Source organism: Pelodiscus sinensis, chromosome 11 (assembly GCF_049634645.1).
Source record: "Pelodiscus sinensis isolate JC-2024 chromosome 11, ASM4963464v1, whole genome shotgun sequence".
Taxonomy (NCBI): Eukaryota; Metazoa; Chordata; order Testudines; family Trionychidae; genus Pelodiscus; species Pelodiscus sinensis.
In genome coordinates this window covers 45905334-45922946 of record NC_134721.1, presented here as the reverse complement: position 1 = coordinate 45922946, position 17613 = coordinate 45905334, and the positions used below count along the sequence as shown (strand labels likewise).

The following is a 17613-nucleotide window of genomic DNA, read 5'->3' as shown; positions in this document are numbered from 1 at the left end:
TCCGTGGCAACGGGGCGTGTGGCGGTGGTGTCCCTCGTCTCCATGGCAACAGGGTCGAGAGTGGTTCTCCTTCTCCCTGTCTCCATGGCAACGGGGTGTGCCTGGTGGGGTGGTGTCCCCATGTCTCCGTGGTAATGGGGTGTGCCTGGTGGGGTGGTGTCCCCATGTCTCTGTGGCAACGGGGTGTGCCTGGTGGGGTGGTGTCCCCATGTCTCCATGGCAACGGGGTGTGCCTGGTGGGGTGGTGTCCCCATGTCTCCATGGCAACGGGGTGTGCCTGGTGGGGTGGTGTCCCCATGTCTCCATGGCAACGGGGTGTGCCTGGTGGGGTGGTGTCCCCATGTCTCTGTGGCAACGGGGTGTGCCTGGTGGGGTGGTGTCCCCATGTCTCTGTGGTAACGGGGTGTGCCTGGCGGGGCGGTGTCCCCATGTCTCCGTGGCAACGGGGTGTGCCTGGCGGGGCGGTGTCCCCATGTCTCCGTGGCAACGGGGTGTGCCTGGCGGGGCGGTGTCCCCATGTCTCCGTGGCAACGGGGTGTGCCTGGTGGGGTGGTGTCCCCATGTCTTCGTGGTAATGGGTGGTGTCCCCATGTCTCTGCGGTAATAGGGTTTGTCAGGTGGGGTGGTGTCCCCATGTCTCCGTGGTAACGGGGTGTGTCTGATGGGGTGGTGTCCCCATGTCTTCGTGGTAATGGGGTGTGTCTGATGGGGTGGTGTCCCCATGTCTTCGTGGTAATGGGTGGTGTCCCCATGTCTCCGTGATAATGGGGTGTCCCCGGTGGAGTGGTGTCTGCGATAACGGGGTGTGTCTGACAGGGTGGTGTCCCCATGTTTCCTTTGTAATGGGGTGTGTCTGGCGGGATGCCCCTCCCTTGGACTCAGAGCTGTGGAGGGTCAGGACTGCTTACCGGGTGCCGGGCTGTGTGCAGCTGTTTTGGGGGACATGATGGGTGGGACATGCTCCGGGCCTGCTGATGCCACTGTGCGCGCTATCTGTCATGGTTATGAAACCATCGGTCACCCCGGCAGCTTTTGTACCGCGCTCTCTGCAAGCAGTGCCTAAGCTTGGTTCCCAGGCCTCATCTCTGACTCAGGAAGACCTTTTGGGGCAAGTCTGAGCTAAATTAGCTCTGGATTTGGAGAACAAAGAAAGTTGTAAAACCAACGATAGACCTCAAAATGTGTTTTTGATCCCCCCCAGACCTTGCAGCAGGTCAGTTCCTGTTGGAAAAACTGATGTCACAGAGTCAGCAGTGATGTAACTTGTATATTCACTGCCTATGTCAGTCCTGTAGAGCTTAAACCAAAATAGACTCAACTGCACATTCTGATAGCTACATTAGTACCTACAATAGGGCTGTGTCTAAACTGGCATGAATTTCCGGAAATGCTTAAAACGGAATACTATTCCGTTTTCAGTTTTTCCGGAAAAGGAGTGTCTACATTGTCAGGCTGCTTTTATGGAAAAGCCCTTTTTCCGGAAAAGCATCTGTGGCCAATGTAGACGCGCTTTTTCGGAAAAGACTACTGGGCTGTCTACACTGGCCCTTTTCCGGAACAGTGTTCTGGAATAGGACTTATGCCCGAGCGGGAGCAGAATAGTTTTTCCGGAATAGCGGCTGATTTTGTACAGTAGAGCATCGTTGCTTTTCCGGAAATTCAAGGGCCAGTGTAGACAGCTCGCAGCTTATTCCGGAAAAGCGGCTGATTTTTCCGGAATAAGTGGCCCAGTGTAGACGCAGCCTAAGTGTATTTGTGGCACCGATAGGTCAAATACATTCAAAAATGTTTCTTGGCTTGGTTGCTTTTTTATATACTTCCCTTTACACAAAATAAACTGCATTTTAGAAAAAGTAACATGCCATGGATTTATTGGCATGCCCTAACCTCAGTCTGTAGTGAAGAGGTGTTTGTGCAAAGAATAATGATGGTTAATCAGACCTCTCGTTTCCTTTGAATGGGCAGTCTGCATTCCTGGAGCACTTTCCTTCAGTATAGCCTCTTCTCTATTCACTTTACATTTGTTTACAAATGCTAAAGTAAAAATGGATCTCCTTTGCCTAGTTGCTAATTGTTGTTTTTTTTAATATTACTGTAGGATACAACAAAGATTGTTGCCATGGTTTCAAAACGAAAATTGTCGAAATCTGATGCTCATGTGGACAGTGTGATTGCAGAGTTACCACGTACGTAGCAAGTGCTTTTCTACTGGAAGTGAAATTCCTTTGGTAGATGGCAACAGCTCACAGGCATTATGTTTACTCGGTTAAACTATCAAATGGGATTTTACATCCCTACTCCCCATTCCTGGGTCCTCTATTTTTCCCTTCATGGCAGGGGTGCTGTGTGTACCTTTAGTTCTCCTTCCGCCATACAAGGATCCACCAATCTCTCCCCACCAGGAATTCTGTGTGCCCCATTCTCCCTCCTCCTGTTTCCACTTTCCCCCTCATCCCAAGGGCTTTGTGCGGCCCCTGTTTCTCCATTCAAGAGTCTCATGTTCTCCCCCCTCATGCTAGTCTCTGTGTACACTCCTTTTCCCCCATGTCCCCCAGTTTGTCTTTCCCACCATACCAGGATCTCCCATTCTCCCTCACAGCAGGAGTTCTGTATTCTCCATGTCCCCTCATTCCAGGGTCATTCATGTCTCTTCTCTGTGGCAGGAGTTCTGTGCTCCCCTTTTCTCCTTCCCCTCATGTCACAACCTTGGTGTGAGCCCTTTTTACTCTCTTTTGCCATGTTCCTCTTACCCAAAGCCACTAGCATGGGGGGAATCCCCCTCTCTCTTCCAGCATCCCTCATTCTCCTCCCCAATGCCAGGGGATGTGTTCATGTCCCTCTTCATTCCCCCTTCCCCAACTACTCTTCTTTCTCTCTGGGAGTCAAGGTAGATGAGGTAATGCTTTCTATTGGACCAATTTCTGTAGGTGAGAGAGACGAGCTTTCCAGCTTACACAAGTCCTGCAGGGTGCCACTGTTATTTTCTGTTGGGAGGACAGGCAGAACTGAGAGAGGGTATTGTTTTGCTGACAGGACAATTGCAGAGGTGCTAAAGAATCAACAAGTGTTTCACATGTCCCCCATTCTGCCTCTCTTGATTCTCCCCCAAATTAATAAGCACTGATGAGTTGGAATTGTTTGGATGTATGGTCAAAAGTGATTGCATCACAGACAGACATGCAGAGAAACCTTCAGCCAATCATTTGTTAATGGTGATAGTGGCTTTAAAGAAAATGTTGGTGTTAAACCAGATGCTTTAGCGCATGAACAGCTCAACAGCTGGGGCCAGTAAGAAATCTAACTCTGCTGCTACTGTTAGGGCCCCATCAAATTCATGGTCCATTTTGGTCAATTTCATGGTCATAGGGTTTTTTAAATGGTACATTTCATTATTTCATATATTTAAATTTCACATTTCATGTTTTTGTAATTTTAGGGGTCCTGACCCGAAAAGGAGCTGTGTGAGGGTTGCAAAGGTATTGTAGGGGGATATTGGCACTGCCGCCTTTCTGCGCGGCTATTGCCAGAGGCTCTGCCTTCAAAACTGGTGACTCAGGGTATGTCTACATTACATTCCTCTTTCGAAAGATCCCAACAGCCTGCCATTTTCGAAATAATCGCATCTAGACCGTGGTTTCACTTTCGAAATAGGGCTTTTTTGAAAGAGCGCCATAACGTGATTATGCAAATGAAGCTCAGGAAATTCAAATCTGCGCTTCATTTGCAATTTCGTTTGTCTGTATTTGCATTCCTCTCTTGAAGGAGCAATGCAATATAGACATACCCTCAGAGCGGTGACTGCTGGCTGGGAGGACAGCGCTACTGCCAGCAGCAGCATAGAAGTAAGGATGGCGTGGTATGGACACCTTTATTTCTGCACTGCTGCTGGCAGAGCAGGCACCTTAGCAGCTGCCACTCTCTGGGTGCCCAGCGCTGAAAGCAGCAGCACAGAAGTAAGGGTGACATGGGTATGGCATTGCCACTATTACTTCTGCTGCTGGCGGGGTGCTGCCTTCAGAGCCAACTACCTGGCCAGCATTGCAACCACCGCTTTTCAGTCGCTCAGCTCCGAAGGCAGTGCAGAAGTAAGGGGTGGCAATACGGTGACACCCCTAAAATAACCATGTGTTCCCCCGCGACTCCCTTTTGGGTCAGGACCCCCAATTTGAGAAACACTGGTCTTTCCCCATGAAATCTGTGTATAGCAAAGGGTAGAAGCACCCAAAAGGCCAGATTTCATGGTCTGTGATGCATTTTGCATGGCTGTGAAGTAAGTAGGGCCCTCACCATGGTAATGCACACCTAGGTGCTTTATAACTTTTTCCTAAGTGTTTGCTATTGACCACTGTCAGAGGCAGCAGCAGAGTGCCTAGAGCATTCATCTGACCCTCAAAGGCAATGCTTCTCTTCATAGAGTATCTTGAGGTATGGCCTCTCATTACTGTAACTGTTAATCCTACAATAACAAGCCTTGCTTTCTCAGAAACAAAGAAGTCTCGAACCTCTTGCCACGAAAAGACCTCTGCCCAAGATGGAGCAGTGGTGAATGATAGTGTCTTTGTACAGCTCCTCAGAACAGCAGGAATTACTCTGAATGCTGGGGAGAGACAGAATGACATAGGTATGGATTTAGCATTTACTGTGTGCTCTGTGTGTGGATGTATATAGCTATCCAGAAAGCAACATTAAAAGTTTAGGGTGGCAGAATAAAGCATTCAACTTAGGAAGTGCCAAAGTTAAAGTCAACCCTAACTCTGTCCTCGTGTGTACTGTTGTATTACATAGTTTCTGTCTTACGCGGTATGCAAGCTGAAGAATGCACAGTGAATTAGGCAGCTGTTCGATCTTTATTTTTATCTCCATTGCTCAGTGAGTAAACCCTTGCTTGCCTGATTTGCTGCACACTGATCAATGCATTACACACAGGCTTCCACTCCGATATACTTGCATGTGCCATGCTGGGAGAATGCTGGAAGATTATATGGGTATGGATACGGATGTGGATGGAATGAGATAAGGCTCTGGAAGTTTGCCCTGACCTTTTCTTTGATTTCCTTATTAACCCAGTACAGAAGTAGGTGAAGTAGGGCTTTTACTTGTAAATGTTACAGGGTTTAGCTGCAAAGGCAGGAGCACTGAAGTAAGAGAGCTTTAGATGGAAATCCTCCCGCTCATGCATAGCTGCCAGCAGTTCCGGGGAAGTGGCTGGATTATTTTCAATCAGCCACTTTGCTGCTGTTCTGGACCAAGCTTTATGGCCACGTGGGGATCCCAATTCACATTTCTCATTCAGCACTGCGTGTCTGGAGCTCTGCAGGCTGCATGTCTACTGGCCAAACACAAGTGAGGTTCTGGGAGAGAGATGCTGCTTCTCCTTAGAGTGTCTGAAACCCTAGAAACGCAGGGTGTGCTTTTGGGGACAAAGCAGTGGGAGATCGCTGGAGGACTGCTGTCGCATCTTTTGGGCTAAGTGGTCTGTTTCAGTAGTATAGGCGCTAGGGGTTTGAGCTGGAGGGGAAGGTGATTAATCATGCTATTCATAAGGACACAAGGAAAACTCTGCTGCTTAGTTTCCCGGTTTGTGTTCTTGAATGGCCTGGCAGACTTGAATGTGTTCTCTGTGCTGACTGCAGAGTTGGGGAGGTTGCACTTTGGTTATTCTCTACATTTAACCAGATCCACTTCGGTTTTGCCATGATGGAGGGAATGTGAGTGTTGGTATCTCTCCGGCTTTACCTGGGCACTCTAGATGAAGTGAACTTGTAAACGCCAGTGGATAGCTGCTTGTAATTTGCACAGCAATGTGTATTTGTTGCTGAAATACTGTGACGTTTGGCTGACTAAAATGTATGCCCCGATCGATTTACTCCTGACTTTCTCCTTAGCTGTGGATCAAGCAACCTTCCGGAAGAGGCTCTGCCAGATCCTGAGGAAGCACCCTTTCTACCCGCATGTACGTAGCAGACACCGCATATTTCAGGAGAAGCCAGTGTTTAAAACCTGTGCACTACCTGGCTGAGTGGCCACTCCCTGTGCTAACAGGATGTTAACATGGGCTAATTGCTGCTGCAAAATGGCAGTGCAGTGTGTGTCAGGAAAAAGAGGCATGCAAATGTAGTCAATTCCAGTAGTGTCCCAAATGGCTCCACCCTCTTCTGCCAACTTCCTGAGAACCACAGGGGACTGCCTTCTCACGCCACCTCTAGCCTAGGAGAGGGCCTTCTCTAGGAGGTGTAAGGCCTGGCACAACCCCCCTCCATCCCGGGTCTCCTCTTTCACACACCGCCCCCCGGCTTTGCACCATCTGCTGGCCCCTTGTGTCTCCCTTCTTCTCACAAGGGGGGGGGCATGTGACCTTTTGCTTGCCCCCGCCCCCGAGGGCCCCACTGAGAACAAATAGTTATAATACTGCTGCTTGTTCTTGGGCCTGCTCTTCTCCGATGCCTTTCCGTCCCCTCTCACTACTCCCCCAAACCGTGCTCCTCTTTTTCCCTTCTCTTCTTGGCTCCCATCACCCCTCGTGGCCTGGCGCTGCATTTTATTGAACTCTCATGTTTGACTCACCAGCCACTAACCGGCCGATTGGAGGCAGTCTGCCCTTGCATCTGTCAAACCTCGCCCAGCTTACATGCTGCCAAAGCGGCCTTCCGCAATTCCGGGAGAAAACACTGCCCGTTTGTCTCTGTTCGTGACCACTGCTCTGCCCTGCTCGGCACCCTCTTCGGGCATGCACTGGTGGGTGGAGAGAACCGAAATCCAAAGGGGGCAAGAGACAAAGGCACATGGCGGGGGAGCAGGGCAGGCTTCACTTTTGAATGGGAAATTGTCAGTTTGCTGTTGTGTAAGTAATTGACCTGGGCGCTGCCAGCAACGGAGTGGCCCCCTTGTGTGAATATGTTCCTATTGCCAGCCTTCTCCCTCCCCCTCCTCTCTTCCCATGTCCACACCCCTGACAGCAAGGCCAGATGTGAAACTCCTGCGCCCGCTTGGTTCCACGTTGCAACTGGTTTTAGACGTGTTGTTTGCTGCACTGGGCACTTGCTCCCAGCTGGGATGCAGCCCTTGGAGTCACAAGCACGTGAGGGGAGTTCGAAGCTGTCACCCTAGAGTGCTTTTGTAGAGGATCTAGCATCTCATTAGCAGGCTGTTTCGATTAGAGTAGGGCAGAACCTTGAATTTACGAACACCGGTCTCACAAACGACCAGTTCTATGAGCCGTCTTTCCAGATAAGGTCACTTTCATTATGCTTTTTTTCCTGAGGAAGGACAAGGCAACATCTCTTCACATTCTGAGGCCTTCATCGCTTTGTAAATAAGCTTTAAGCTTTTCGGTGGCTTAAAGGCCAAGCAGAAAGTGATGCGGTACACCACACTGTGCCAGACATGCAGCAATTTTGAGGTGTTGGGTTTTAACCGCTTTCTTGATTTCATGAACTCCTTAGTCCCCGATTAGTCTGTCAAATTGGGTTTATGCTGTATCACTAAGATGCCCATAGTGTGCTTCCTCTCCAGTTTATCTCTGCCTGTAGCCTGCTGCCCAGCTAGGTGCCCCTTGGCTACCTTAGCACTGAGGTCCCCTTACCCTTCATCCCAGGTGATCAGGGTTCCTACTCGGTCAATGGCTGACTTCTCTTTTTTCCCCCTGCAGGTTGTACAGGAGTTTGTCAGTGGTTTGGAGTCTCACATTAAGGACAGAGACCAGTTCAGGAACTGCCTTCTACCTTGTGCTCCAGTGCGAGGCGAGGGTACAAGGTCAGAGAAAAGGCATTTCTTTCTCCTCACCCCCCAGGAGCTAGTCCATGCTTGAATAATGCAGAATTGGTTGTGGGGAGAAGGATTTATTCTGTTAAGTCTGCAGCCATAGGTATTGTCATAGATTTTTAAAAGCTCTGTCTTCACTATAAGATAGGAGTTTGGGCCCCCTCTCGTGAATGCAGACTTGCGCTAGCTCTCACTGAGCTAGTGTCAGCATAAATAGCAAGGGTAGTGGGAGTAGAGGTACAGGATAGCCAAGTATGTACCCACCAGTTCCAGGCAGAGTTGTACTCGGCATGGCTAAGCCAGGCCCCTGCTGCCCTTCCACTACTGCTATTTGTACTTCCACTAGCTGAATGAGCGTTAGCACAAGTAGGTGTGCACATGCAGGGAATCACATCCATAGTGCCTAATCTGGACAGCCAGGGATTCCAAGTCCTCATTCCTCTGTAACCCAGGCCAGGACCTGCCCACAACAGCTCCTTGCGTAGGTATTTTAGAAGAGCATCCAGCCTTGATTGAAAAATTGCCGGTGATGGAGAATTCACCACGACCCTTGGTAATTGGCTCCAATGGATAATGATTAGCATGGGTAGTATTCTCCAGTTTGAAAATGTCTAGTTTAACTTCCAGCCACTGGATTGCATTGTACTTTGCTAGACTGAGAATATTTGCTCTCCAATATTTGTAAGCCATGCTGGTACTTACAGAATGAGATCAAGTCACCCGTGTTCCCGCTACGGTGTGTGCCTTCGTGGCCACACAGCAGCCCATCAGGCTGCACACTGATGAGCAGAGCCATACAGGCACATAGCCACAGAGGCCAAGAGGGGAGTATGGGGAGGTGGAGAATGGGGGTGGCTGAGGCGCTTGGGGTGTGCAGGACTGTGGCAGGGAGAGCTGCCTTTCCCCTTGTCTTGGCTGGGGTTGCTGCAGCCGGGGAAGAGACGCCCTCGCCTGGCTCCGTGGCTGCAGCACGGAGAGAAGGCTGGGGGAAGTCCTCTCTCCCTGTGTCAGTCCCTGGGCAGTCTGCACCCCAAATCCCACTTCCTCAGCCAGATCCTTGTGCCCTGCAGCCCAGCTCTATGCCCCAGTGCTGAGTGCTCTCCCGTACTCTGAACCTCGCATCCTTGGCCCTAACCCTGGCCCCACACTGCAACCCTCTTCCCCAGCTGTGGGCCCCTCTCAATCCCTTGCCCTCCCCACCACACAAGCACCTCATTCTGCACATGCATGTAAAAAATGAGGAACATTGATCCCTTAACTTTCTCTTTGTTAAGCCCAATAGGCTGAGCTCCTGGAGTTTACCATTGTAAGGTGTCGTTTCTAGCCCTTTCTTCGTTCTTGTGGGTTTTCCTGAATTTATGCTCAATGCCAGGACCCATCCCTCATGCAAAGGAAGAGCTAGACAGAGGCAGATGCTTACATAACTGTATGTGAAAGGTGCAGCATCATCGGGTGTGCTAGCTGTCTAGCTGGCGACTTGGGCCACAAGCAATGACTTCTGGAGGTAGTACAGCACCTCTCCTTGGCCCTCCCTTATACTCCAGGCACCGTGGTCAGAGCAGACTGGGGAGTTAGCCGCTGGGGTAACACAGAGGACAGCAAGCTTCAGAGTCTGACAGAAATCCACAGGACTGGCAGAGATCATCTGCTTAAATAGTGTCTGCAGAAGTGTTTGCTTTGCTTTGGGTTGGAGAAGGGCATGAGGGGTCTGGCTGGGGGTGCAGGCTCTAGGGTGGAGACAGAAATGAGGAGTTTAGGGTGCAAGAGGGTGCTTCGGGCTGAGATCAAGGGATTTGGAGGGCTCTCAGCTAGGATAGGCGATTGGGGCGCAAGGGGGCAAATGCTCTGCCTGGGTTTGGGCTAGCGATGAGGGGTTTGGGGTACAGGAGAGTGCTCTGGGCTGATGTGGAGCTGACGGGGGATCAGGGCTCAATCTGGGGTGCAAAGGGGGGGCAGACTCTGGAGTGGGGATGAGGAGTTTGGGGTGCAGGAGCGTGTGCTGGACTGGGATTGAAGGGTTTGGAGGGTGATCAGGGCGGAAGAAGGAGGTGACATGGGAAAGGCGGGGGTTGGGCACAGGATATTAGGTGGTGCTTATCTGAAACATCCGAAGCTCTGTGTGTTTCCCCGTCCGCAGGTGCTGCTCCTGCAGCTGACACTAGCCGCCATTCCCAGCCAGTGGGAGCTGCAGCGCTGGTGCTTGGTGTGGTGGGCAGCGTGTGGAGCCTTGCCTGGGCAAGGCAAACCCTCAACCCCCCCGCCCTTGCTGGAGCACTGGAGCAGGGCAAGCTCCCAGCCTTGCTCCCTGGCGGGTGCTTGAGGATAGATTTAAAGGGCCTGCAGGCCTGCTCCAGTCTAGTGCCTACCCACACTTTGAAAAGGACTCTGCTGTAGAAGGCCTGGAAATGCAGAGTTCTATTTGCTGTGCAGCTAGTGCCCCATGGCCACGCACAGCACAGTCCAGAGTCCGACAGTGTCCACACACACCACCGGCACCCTGACCAGCTCCCCTCTTGGCCTGAGGGGTCCTTTGGAGGGAACGGACAGCGCTTTCGCTGCAGATGTCCTTTTTCATCTCTGCTGGACGAAAGCAGCATGCTCGCATCACGCGGGTCCTTAACAAGAACAATCAGGGTGATCCTTTTCTTTTCTTTTTTTACTTGGCAGAAATTTGGTTCATTCGTACAGTGAAAGCCTTATTAAACTACTTCTTGGAATTGATACCTTACAGGTAAGCACACTGACGTTCTTCTGTCCAGTTGTGTCTGTTCTGGGAACATTTAATGCTTATGAAAGTAGGGAAGGGTGGAGCTGGTCACCCAGCAGATAAGTACCATGCACAGATCTGCTGATGCTCCTCCGTCCAGACGAGCTCCCCTGCTGTTCCAGGCCAGAGCTTTAGAACACAGCTCTACTGGTTTAAAGAGGAAGGTCAGAGGAGTGAAGGGTGAGGATAGGGAAAAGAATTGGTGGAGAAAGGCAAGGGAAGAGAATTGATAAGGACATACAGGACTGTCCCAACCTGCATGTTCCAGGCTTCAGCCTTCGCTTTCCAATCTGGGGACCTGCTGAACAATTGTTGTTTCTGTCTTGGGCCCTGTCACTCCAGGCTGGGGAATTGGGGCTGGGCCTGGTGAGAATCCATCTGTGCAGCTGCGTGGGAGGAATTTATGGTGTTTTATAGGGATGTGTGTCTGTCCCACTGGAGAAGCAGGGAAGGTTTCTGTGTTTAAAAAAAAAAAAAAAAAAAAAAGTCTCCTCTCAAGGTATTTCGATGGCTCCCATTGTCACGGGTTTGAAAGTCTCACAGACCTTCAAGGGATTATCTTTGTGAGAGCTGTAAACAAGCTGCGCCTGACAGACACTTCTGGAAGGAACCCTTGGGAATATTATCTGTCCAATGCCCCAGACCTAGCCAGGTGCTTGCAGGTGCACCCCTCAGTCTTTATTTAGTACTAACGTGTACAGTAACCCATGCCCATGTAATAGTTGTTAAATCCCTTAACTACGTGTTCTAGCAAAATGTGTCTCCAAGAATAGATCAATCGTGTCATCAAGTAACAGCCTTGAGTAAGGACTTTGTGGAGCCAGACCACCCAAGGCGATAAAATCCCTCTGGCGCTTCCTAGACTTCAGGAGGGTGCTCATGCTGTACCATCCGTGGTACAATTTTGTAAGTGGGGCAGGCTCCCTCTGTGGTAGCCAGTTCCCTTGCAGCGCGAGGAGGAAGCAGTGTGTTCTGTCTGGGCTCTTAAGAGAATTCCAATGAGCAAACTTTCTTACCTGCGCTTTTGGGTCCCAAAGACTCTGTGTGCATGTAGTGCCTAGGGCAGTGGGCCCAGGGCGGAATGGGGTCTCTGAGCACTAGCACGGTCTAAAAAAGAAAAAGCATCAGCATAATACTTCTTTTCTGTTGTAGCCTGCTGTTATAACACTCTTACTGGAGAAGCTCCCTGAGTTCTTTTTTGACACGTGAGTGCCCTGATACCTTCTGTCTGACCCCAACTGAAACCTTGTCAAGAAAGATGTGGAGAAATTGGAAAGGGTACAGAGAAGAGCGACAAGAATGATTAAAGGTTTAGAGAACATGACCTATGAAGCCAGGCTTCATGAACTGGGCTTGTTTAGTTTGGAAAAAAGAAGATTAAGGGGGGACATGATAGTGGTTTTCAAATATCTAAAAGGGTGTCACAAGGAGGAAGGCGAAAATTTGTTCCTCTTGGTTTCTGAGGACAGGACAAGGAGTAATGGGCTTAAAGTGAAGCAGGGGAGGTTTAGATTGGACATTAGGAAAAAATTCCTAACTGTCAGGGTGGTCAAATATTGGAATAAATTGCCAAGGGAGGTGGTGGAATCTCCCTCTCTGGAGATATTTAAGAACAGGTTAGATAGACATCTGTCAGGGATGGTGTAGACGGAGCTTGGTCCTGCCTTGAGGGCGGGGGGCTGGACTCGATGACCTCTCGAGGTCCCTTCCAGTCCTATTATTCTATGATTCTATGAGTGTGATCCCAGGTGTTTGGTTTTAAGCAATGACTACAGTTTAACCCATATGGCCCTATTTACATATCTGGGAAAACACTGTATCTGAAGGAGAGAGAGTACAATGTACTACACAGTGTTCATAGCTCAAGATAATTGGATAGCACATAGTAGAGGACAAGCCTGAAGACTGGGAATGCCCCCGATGGGGTGTATGAAGTGAGGTCCCTGCCTTGTACTGAAATCTGGAGTGGTTGTAAATGAAACCATGGGGTCCTGCTAATCTGCATTGTCTTGACAAATATTCAGAAGGAAATGCCTTAACTGAGAGGTAGCAGGGAGAGGCCCTGCTGCAGTGAGAACTGGTCCAAAACCTCACCTTTTGCATTTTGCACAGTTGCACTTTTTTCTTCCGTTGCCCTTTATTTTGGCCCATACATGATAGTTCTCTGTCTAGCTGAATTTGCCTTGCATGCTTGCGTTCAGTCCATGGTCACCACCACAGCATTGCTAGTATTCCTCTCTGCCCCTCTTTCCTCTGCTGAATGCTGCTATTTCAAAGTCTAGCACAGTGTTTCTTAAACTTTTTGAGACCATGGAACACCAAACAATAATTTTTTATGCGGAACACCTATGAAAATTTTCTTCAAAAATAAATTGTTGTCAGACAAAAAAAAAAAAAAGACAAAAACAAAGACGAGGTGGCGGCACACCTGCGAGTATTCACAGACCACCAGTGTTCCGCGGAACATAGTTTAAGAAATACTGGTCTAGCACAATGGTGGGGTACCATGTATCACGGCAGTGATGAAGCTGGATTAAAATGGACAGCTGTTCTGCCTTGTGTCAGCGTTGGCTTTTCTAACCATCTGATCTGTACTCTTCTTGTGCTGATGTTTCAGGGTGGGCACCTTTGGGACCAATTTCCCCCGGCTTATTGTCAATCAGTTTAAATGGCTTGACAGAATACTTGACAGCAAGGTAAGTACCAATGGTGCACTCAGCAACGTGTTTTCTCCATTCAGGTCTTTGAAAGTCCTCCGAGGGGATGGGATGACCATTTTGCTTCTAGGGGACAGCAAGCGCATACATTACTCACGGGCACTGGAGGGTCAAGCAACCAAAGCTTTGTGAAGACCTACGGAAACATACAGTCCTTTTAAAATACTGTAGTCAGCCCATTTATGACAATGACTATTATGAACCTTAGGGCTTAATATGTGGGCTGACAGGAATGTTGAAAACAACAAGTAGAAATGTTCATGTTCATGTTGAAGTGGAAGAGCAAGTGTGCCTACAACAGCAAAGGCCCATAGGAGGAGCTAGGGTAGGGATGGACAAACTTTTTGGCCTGCGGGTCACATCTCAAGTTGGAAATCGTATGACAGGCTCTGAATGCTCGCAAAATTGGAGGGGGGGTGAGCTCCCAGAAGCAGTGGCATCCCCCCTTCCAGTTCTGGCTCCTACATAGAGGCCTGGAGAGGCAGCTCGGTGTGCTGCCCTGTCTGTGCAGGTGCAGCCCTCAGCTCCTGCGGTTCTGGGAGCTGCTTGAGGTAAGCACCTCTGGCTGCTTCAACGAGTAGGAGCTGGAGGAAGGACATCCTGCTGTACACACTGAGCCAGGCCACCCGACCCCACTCCTGGCAGGAGCTTAATGGCTGAATTAAAAGGTCTGTGGCCCAAAGGCTGTATTTTGCCCACCCCAATCTAGGGACTAAAGGGACTAGACATTGTCATCATTGCTGTGAAAATGTGCTGGGCTTTTGGTGGTGGTGATGCCATTGTCATATCCCAACTGTTTCCTCGCCTGCAGGATCTTGTCATGAAATTAATGCAGATGGTTAGCATTTCTCCGGCACCAATCCAGCATGATATTATCACCAGCTTGCCCGAGATCCTGGAGGATTCCCAGCAAAGTGAAGTGGCCAGAGAGGTTAGGTAAGGCTGACACTCCTGCTGTCTCTTGACCCTGTCTGCACATGTGTGCTTTGCTCCCAGCCGCACAGTGCTCCGGAAGTGAGAGAGATCTTGATCCACGTGTGAACTGCTCTTTGTTTTGCACTTTCCATTTTGGTATAGGACATCCATTTTGTTGTAGGGCCTGAGTATATGTCTAACCTTGTCAGCATTGGGGAAGGGTTTCCAGGGCTCAGACACACATCTCTGTTCTCCCTTCTGTGGGGTCAGAGTTAGCCCCCTAGATCGAGCACCGTGGTTAACAATGGAGCAGCATTTATTCTGTCTGAGGAAAGCCAGGACTAGACCCAGGTTAGGCTCTCTGGCAGGAGTTACACGACTCCCTTGCCCCGATAGAGCACCCCCAGGCCTGGCTAGACACATGCCCAGACTCCCTGTGCCCATGAATGCAAACCCCACTTGGGTCAGTCCTACCTGTCCATGTGCTTTGATGCTGGGGGTGCTGTGAGCTCAAACTGGGTCTGGTCATGTGTTCTCAGCAGACCTGTTGTCTCCAGCCTGTGTGTCTATGAGCGTCCCCATTTTGCAATCACCTGTGCAGTAGCAGGCTCTCCTCCAAGCAGCTCCAAGTCCGTATTCTGAACCGCTGGCGTCTGGTGTCTATTTGTCCCTGTTGCAGAGATTCTGGCATGCGTGGAGAAACTGCTGATGTTTTCGAATTGCATAATTCTGCTAAATAAAAACTCATTATTTATTTGTCTGCATTCTTTTTCTTGCGTCTCAGCCAGCTGTTAAAACGGGACCCTCGCCTAACTGTTCCGATCCTGGATGCCCTCTCCAGTTTGGAGCTTGATGCAGGACTTTTGGCTGAGGTAAGAGATTCTCTCCGAAACAGAAGCCTAAATATTAGAGCTGCTTTGACCATTTCAACCGGCTCCTTTGAGATTGTAAAGTCATTCTGTGCCAGCCAGAGTGGGAAAGGTGGCAGAAATGCCATGCGACTCTGTAAGCCTCTTATGTAAAATTGTTCTTGAGAGAAAGCAGTGTGCTGAGTCAACGGAGAGACAACTTGAGAGCAAGTCAGTGACCTGAGGGTGACTTGTATGAAGTTTCTATGGCTGGAATGAAATGATGTGTTCACAGAGAATGCGCCACGCTAACCCTCTGCTAGCTACTGTTTATGTCCCAAAACATACGGGCGCATTCCCCTTCTTGTTTTAACCTGTCTGCTGTAAATAGATGTTCTCATTATGCATGTAAATTTCTAACTCTTGGATGATTATTAAACTTTTGCCTTAGTGATGATATTGTGACACTGAGTTCCACAGATAGATTAGAAAAAGTCCATCTTAAATTTGTTGCCCTGCAATCTCATTGACTGCCCCCTTGATCTTGTATTATGTGAAATGGTAAATAGGAGCACTCAACTTACCATCTTCAGACCCATTTGTTATTTTGTATCGCTCCCCCATGTCTCCTCTGAACTAAGCACTCCCAGCCTTTTCCAGCTGTTGGGCTGGGGCTGTCCTGAGGCATGTCCCTGCGGCCCCTAGGTGGAGGGGCAATCAGGGAAGCTCCACATGCTGCCCCTGCACCTAGTGCTGTCTCTGCAGCTCCCATTGGCTGGGTTCTGTGACCAATGGGAGCTGTGGAGGTGCTGCCTGCAGGGCTGCTTCAGGAACAGCCTAGAGCAAAGACAGGCAGGCAAGGAGCCTGTCTTAGCTCTGCAGCACTGCTGACCGGGAGCTGCCTGAAGTAAACGCTGCCCAGCCGGAGCCCTCACGCCAAACCCTCTCCAAATGCCAACCTTTTGTCCCTAGTACAACGCTATCCCACACCCTAACTCCCTGCCAGATTCCGCACTCCCACCCTGCTCCAAAACACCCTCCCAGAGCCTCTCGTACCATCCCAAGCCGCCTCCCGGACCCCAGCTCCTTGTCCCATCCCAGTCTGCATGCCCAACTAGAGCTGGCATCCCCTCAACCCCACCCCAGTCCTGAGCCCCCCTTGCACTCCAAACCCCTTGGCTCCAGCCAGGAGCTGCCTCCTGCCCTCAAACCCCTTGTCCAAAGCCTCACCTCAGAGCCCGTACCCCCAGTCGGTGCTTGCGCCTCAGCCCTCTACCCCAGCCTGGAACTCCACCCCACACTCCTCATTTCTGGCCCCAGCCCAAGCCTCCATCCCTCATCCCTGCCCATGGGGCTGTGTGGGGACCCTGACTAATTTTTTTGGGGAGGTCAGTGTCCCCTGGTAGAAAAACGGTTCCCCATTCCTGATTGCATGGTCCCAAAGGGTGGCTAGTGTTCTGTCATAAACCCTATGCCTCCCTGGCCCTCCAGTCGTACAGATGTCGCAATATCGCTCTTCCCTTTAGGTGCGACAGTCGGCTATGAGCATCGTGCCTGCTGTAAAACTGGAAGATTTGCCTGTAGTAATCAAGTTCATTCTCCATGACATCGAAGCCGTGGCGGCAGTGGAGGTACAGTACTTACTCTGTCTCCGAGAGGAGAGGCACAAATGATCATTCTTGGGAGCACCATGCTGGTGTAACCGTCTGGGCAATGTCGTGCAGGGCTAGCTGGGCAGAGGCCAATGCCTGATTCTTCAGGAGAAGGTGAAAATACTCGAGTGACACGGTACATGGCTAGGTACTATCCCTCACGAGCGGGGCTCGACAAATAATTCAATCTACTCACCCATGGCAAGTAGGTTACAACCCGGAAGAGCCGGGTTCGGGCGATCTGCGTGCGCAGAGCCGGACAGCGCGGCTGGTGAGCGGGGCTCACTGCAGTTTGACAAGCCCTGCTCACGAGGAATTGATTTCTGACCCCCAGGTCTGATTCACTTTTGCCTCATGCATGAGGGCTGGGAGCCCATCCTATTGCTCAAGCCCCTTTCTTGTTACGATTTTTACATTCTGCAGAAAGTGATGAGTTTGTGACATTCCAGTGTGGTGGACTTACTGCCCTGCATTCCCTGGTCCAGCTCCAGCTCAGCTGGCTGCAAAAGTCTTTCACAAGAAAATTACCTGAGGCAAAACCTTGACAGCAAAAATCTTTCCCTCCAGAGCTGCTCAGGAGAGTTGTTTCCCATCCCTCTTCTACAGCCAGGGAAGGGAAAGTGACTACGGCTCACCCCTTTCCCTCCCATGGCTGATGGCCCCGTCAAATAGTCCCTCTCTATTTCCCCCCTTTGTGGTGAGAACGGGACATTTTTGAGCAGTTCCACCATGGTTTTGTCTTGATTGGTTGGGTAACTGATTGAGAGGAAAGTCTTGCTCCACCCTACACTGCAAGTCTCTTAGCTCTGGACTCTGAAAGAAACAGTCCCTGGCTGAGGCCATTTCCCCCATGTCTGCCCCTGCTATCACCCAGATCATCATTTGGTTTAGATGGTTTGAAACAGGGCAACCGGAACTCTGTTCCCTCTCAGTCCCCCAGTTCCCCTTTTCAA

The 17613-nt window shown here is 50.2% G+C and overlaps 1 protein-coding gene across 6 annotated transcripts in view; it reads left to right on the top strand.

Annotated features, from left to right (window-relative positions):
- FANCD2 (FA complementation group D2) overlaps window positions 1-17613 on the top strand; it is a 95597-nt gene that overhangs the window by 24344 nt on the left and 53640 nt on the right. For 5 of the 6 annotated variants that reach the window (XM_075939570.1, XM_075939568.1, XM_075939566.1 and 2 more), the window contains 10 exons: window positions 2099-2186; window positions 4484-4621; window positions 5886-5953; window positions 7649-7752; window positions 10429-10492; window positions 11681-11733; window positions 13146-13224; window positions 14057-14181; window positions 14945-15032; window positions 16535-16639. In XM_075939570.1, coding sequence (XP_075795685.1) covers window positions 2120-2186; window positions 4484-4621; window positions 5886-5953; window positions 7649-7752; window positions 10429-10492; window positions 11681-11733; window positions 13146-13224; window positions 14057-14181; window positions 14945-15032; window positions 16535-16639 — 891 coding nt within the window. In that variant the 5' untranslated portion in view covers window positions 2099-2119. Of the gene's footprint in view, window positions 1-76; window positions 96-2098; window positions 2187-4483; window positions 4622-5885; window positions 5954-7648; window positions 7753-10428; window positions 10493-11680; window positions 11734-13145; window positions 13225-14056; window positions 14182-14944; window positions 15033-16534; window positions 16640-17613 lie in introns of those variants that run through there. The other variant, XM_075939571.1, reaches the window with a different exon arrangement.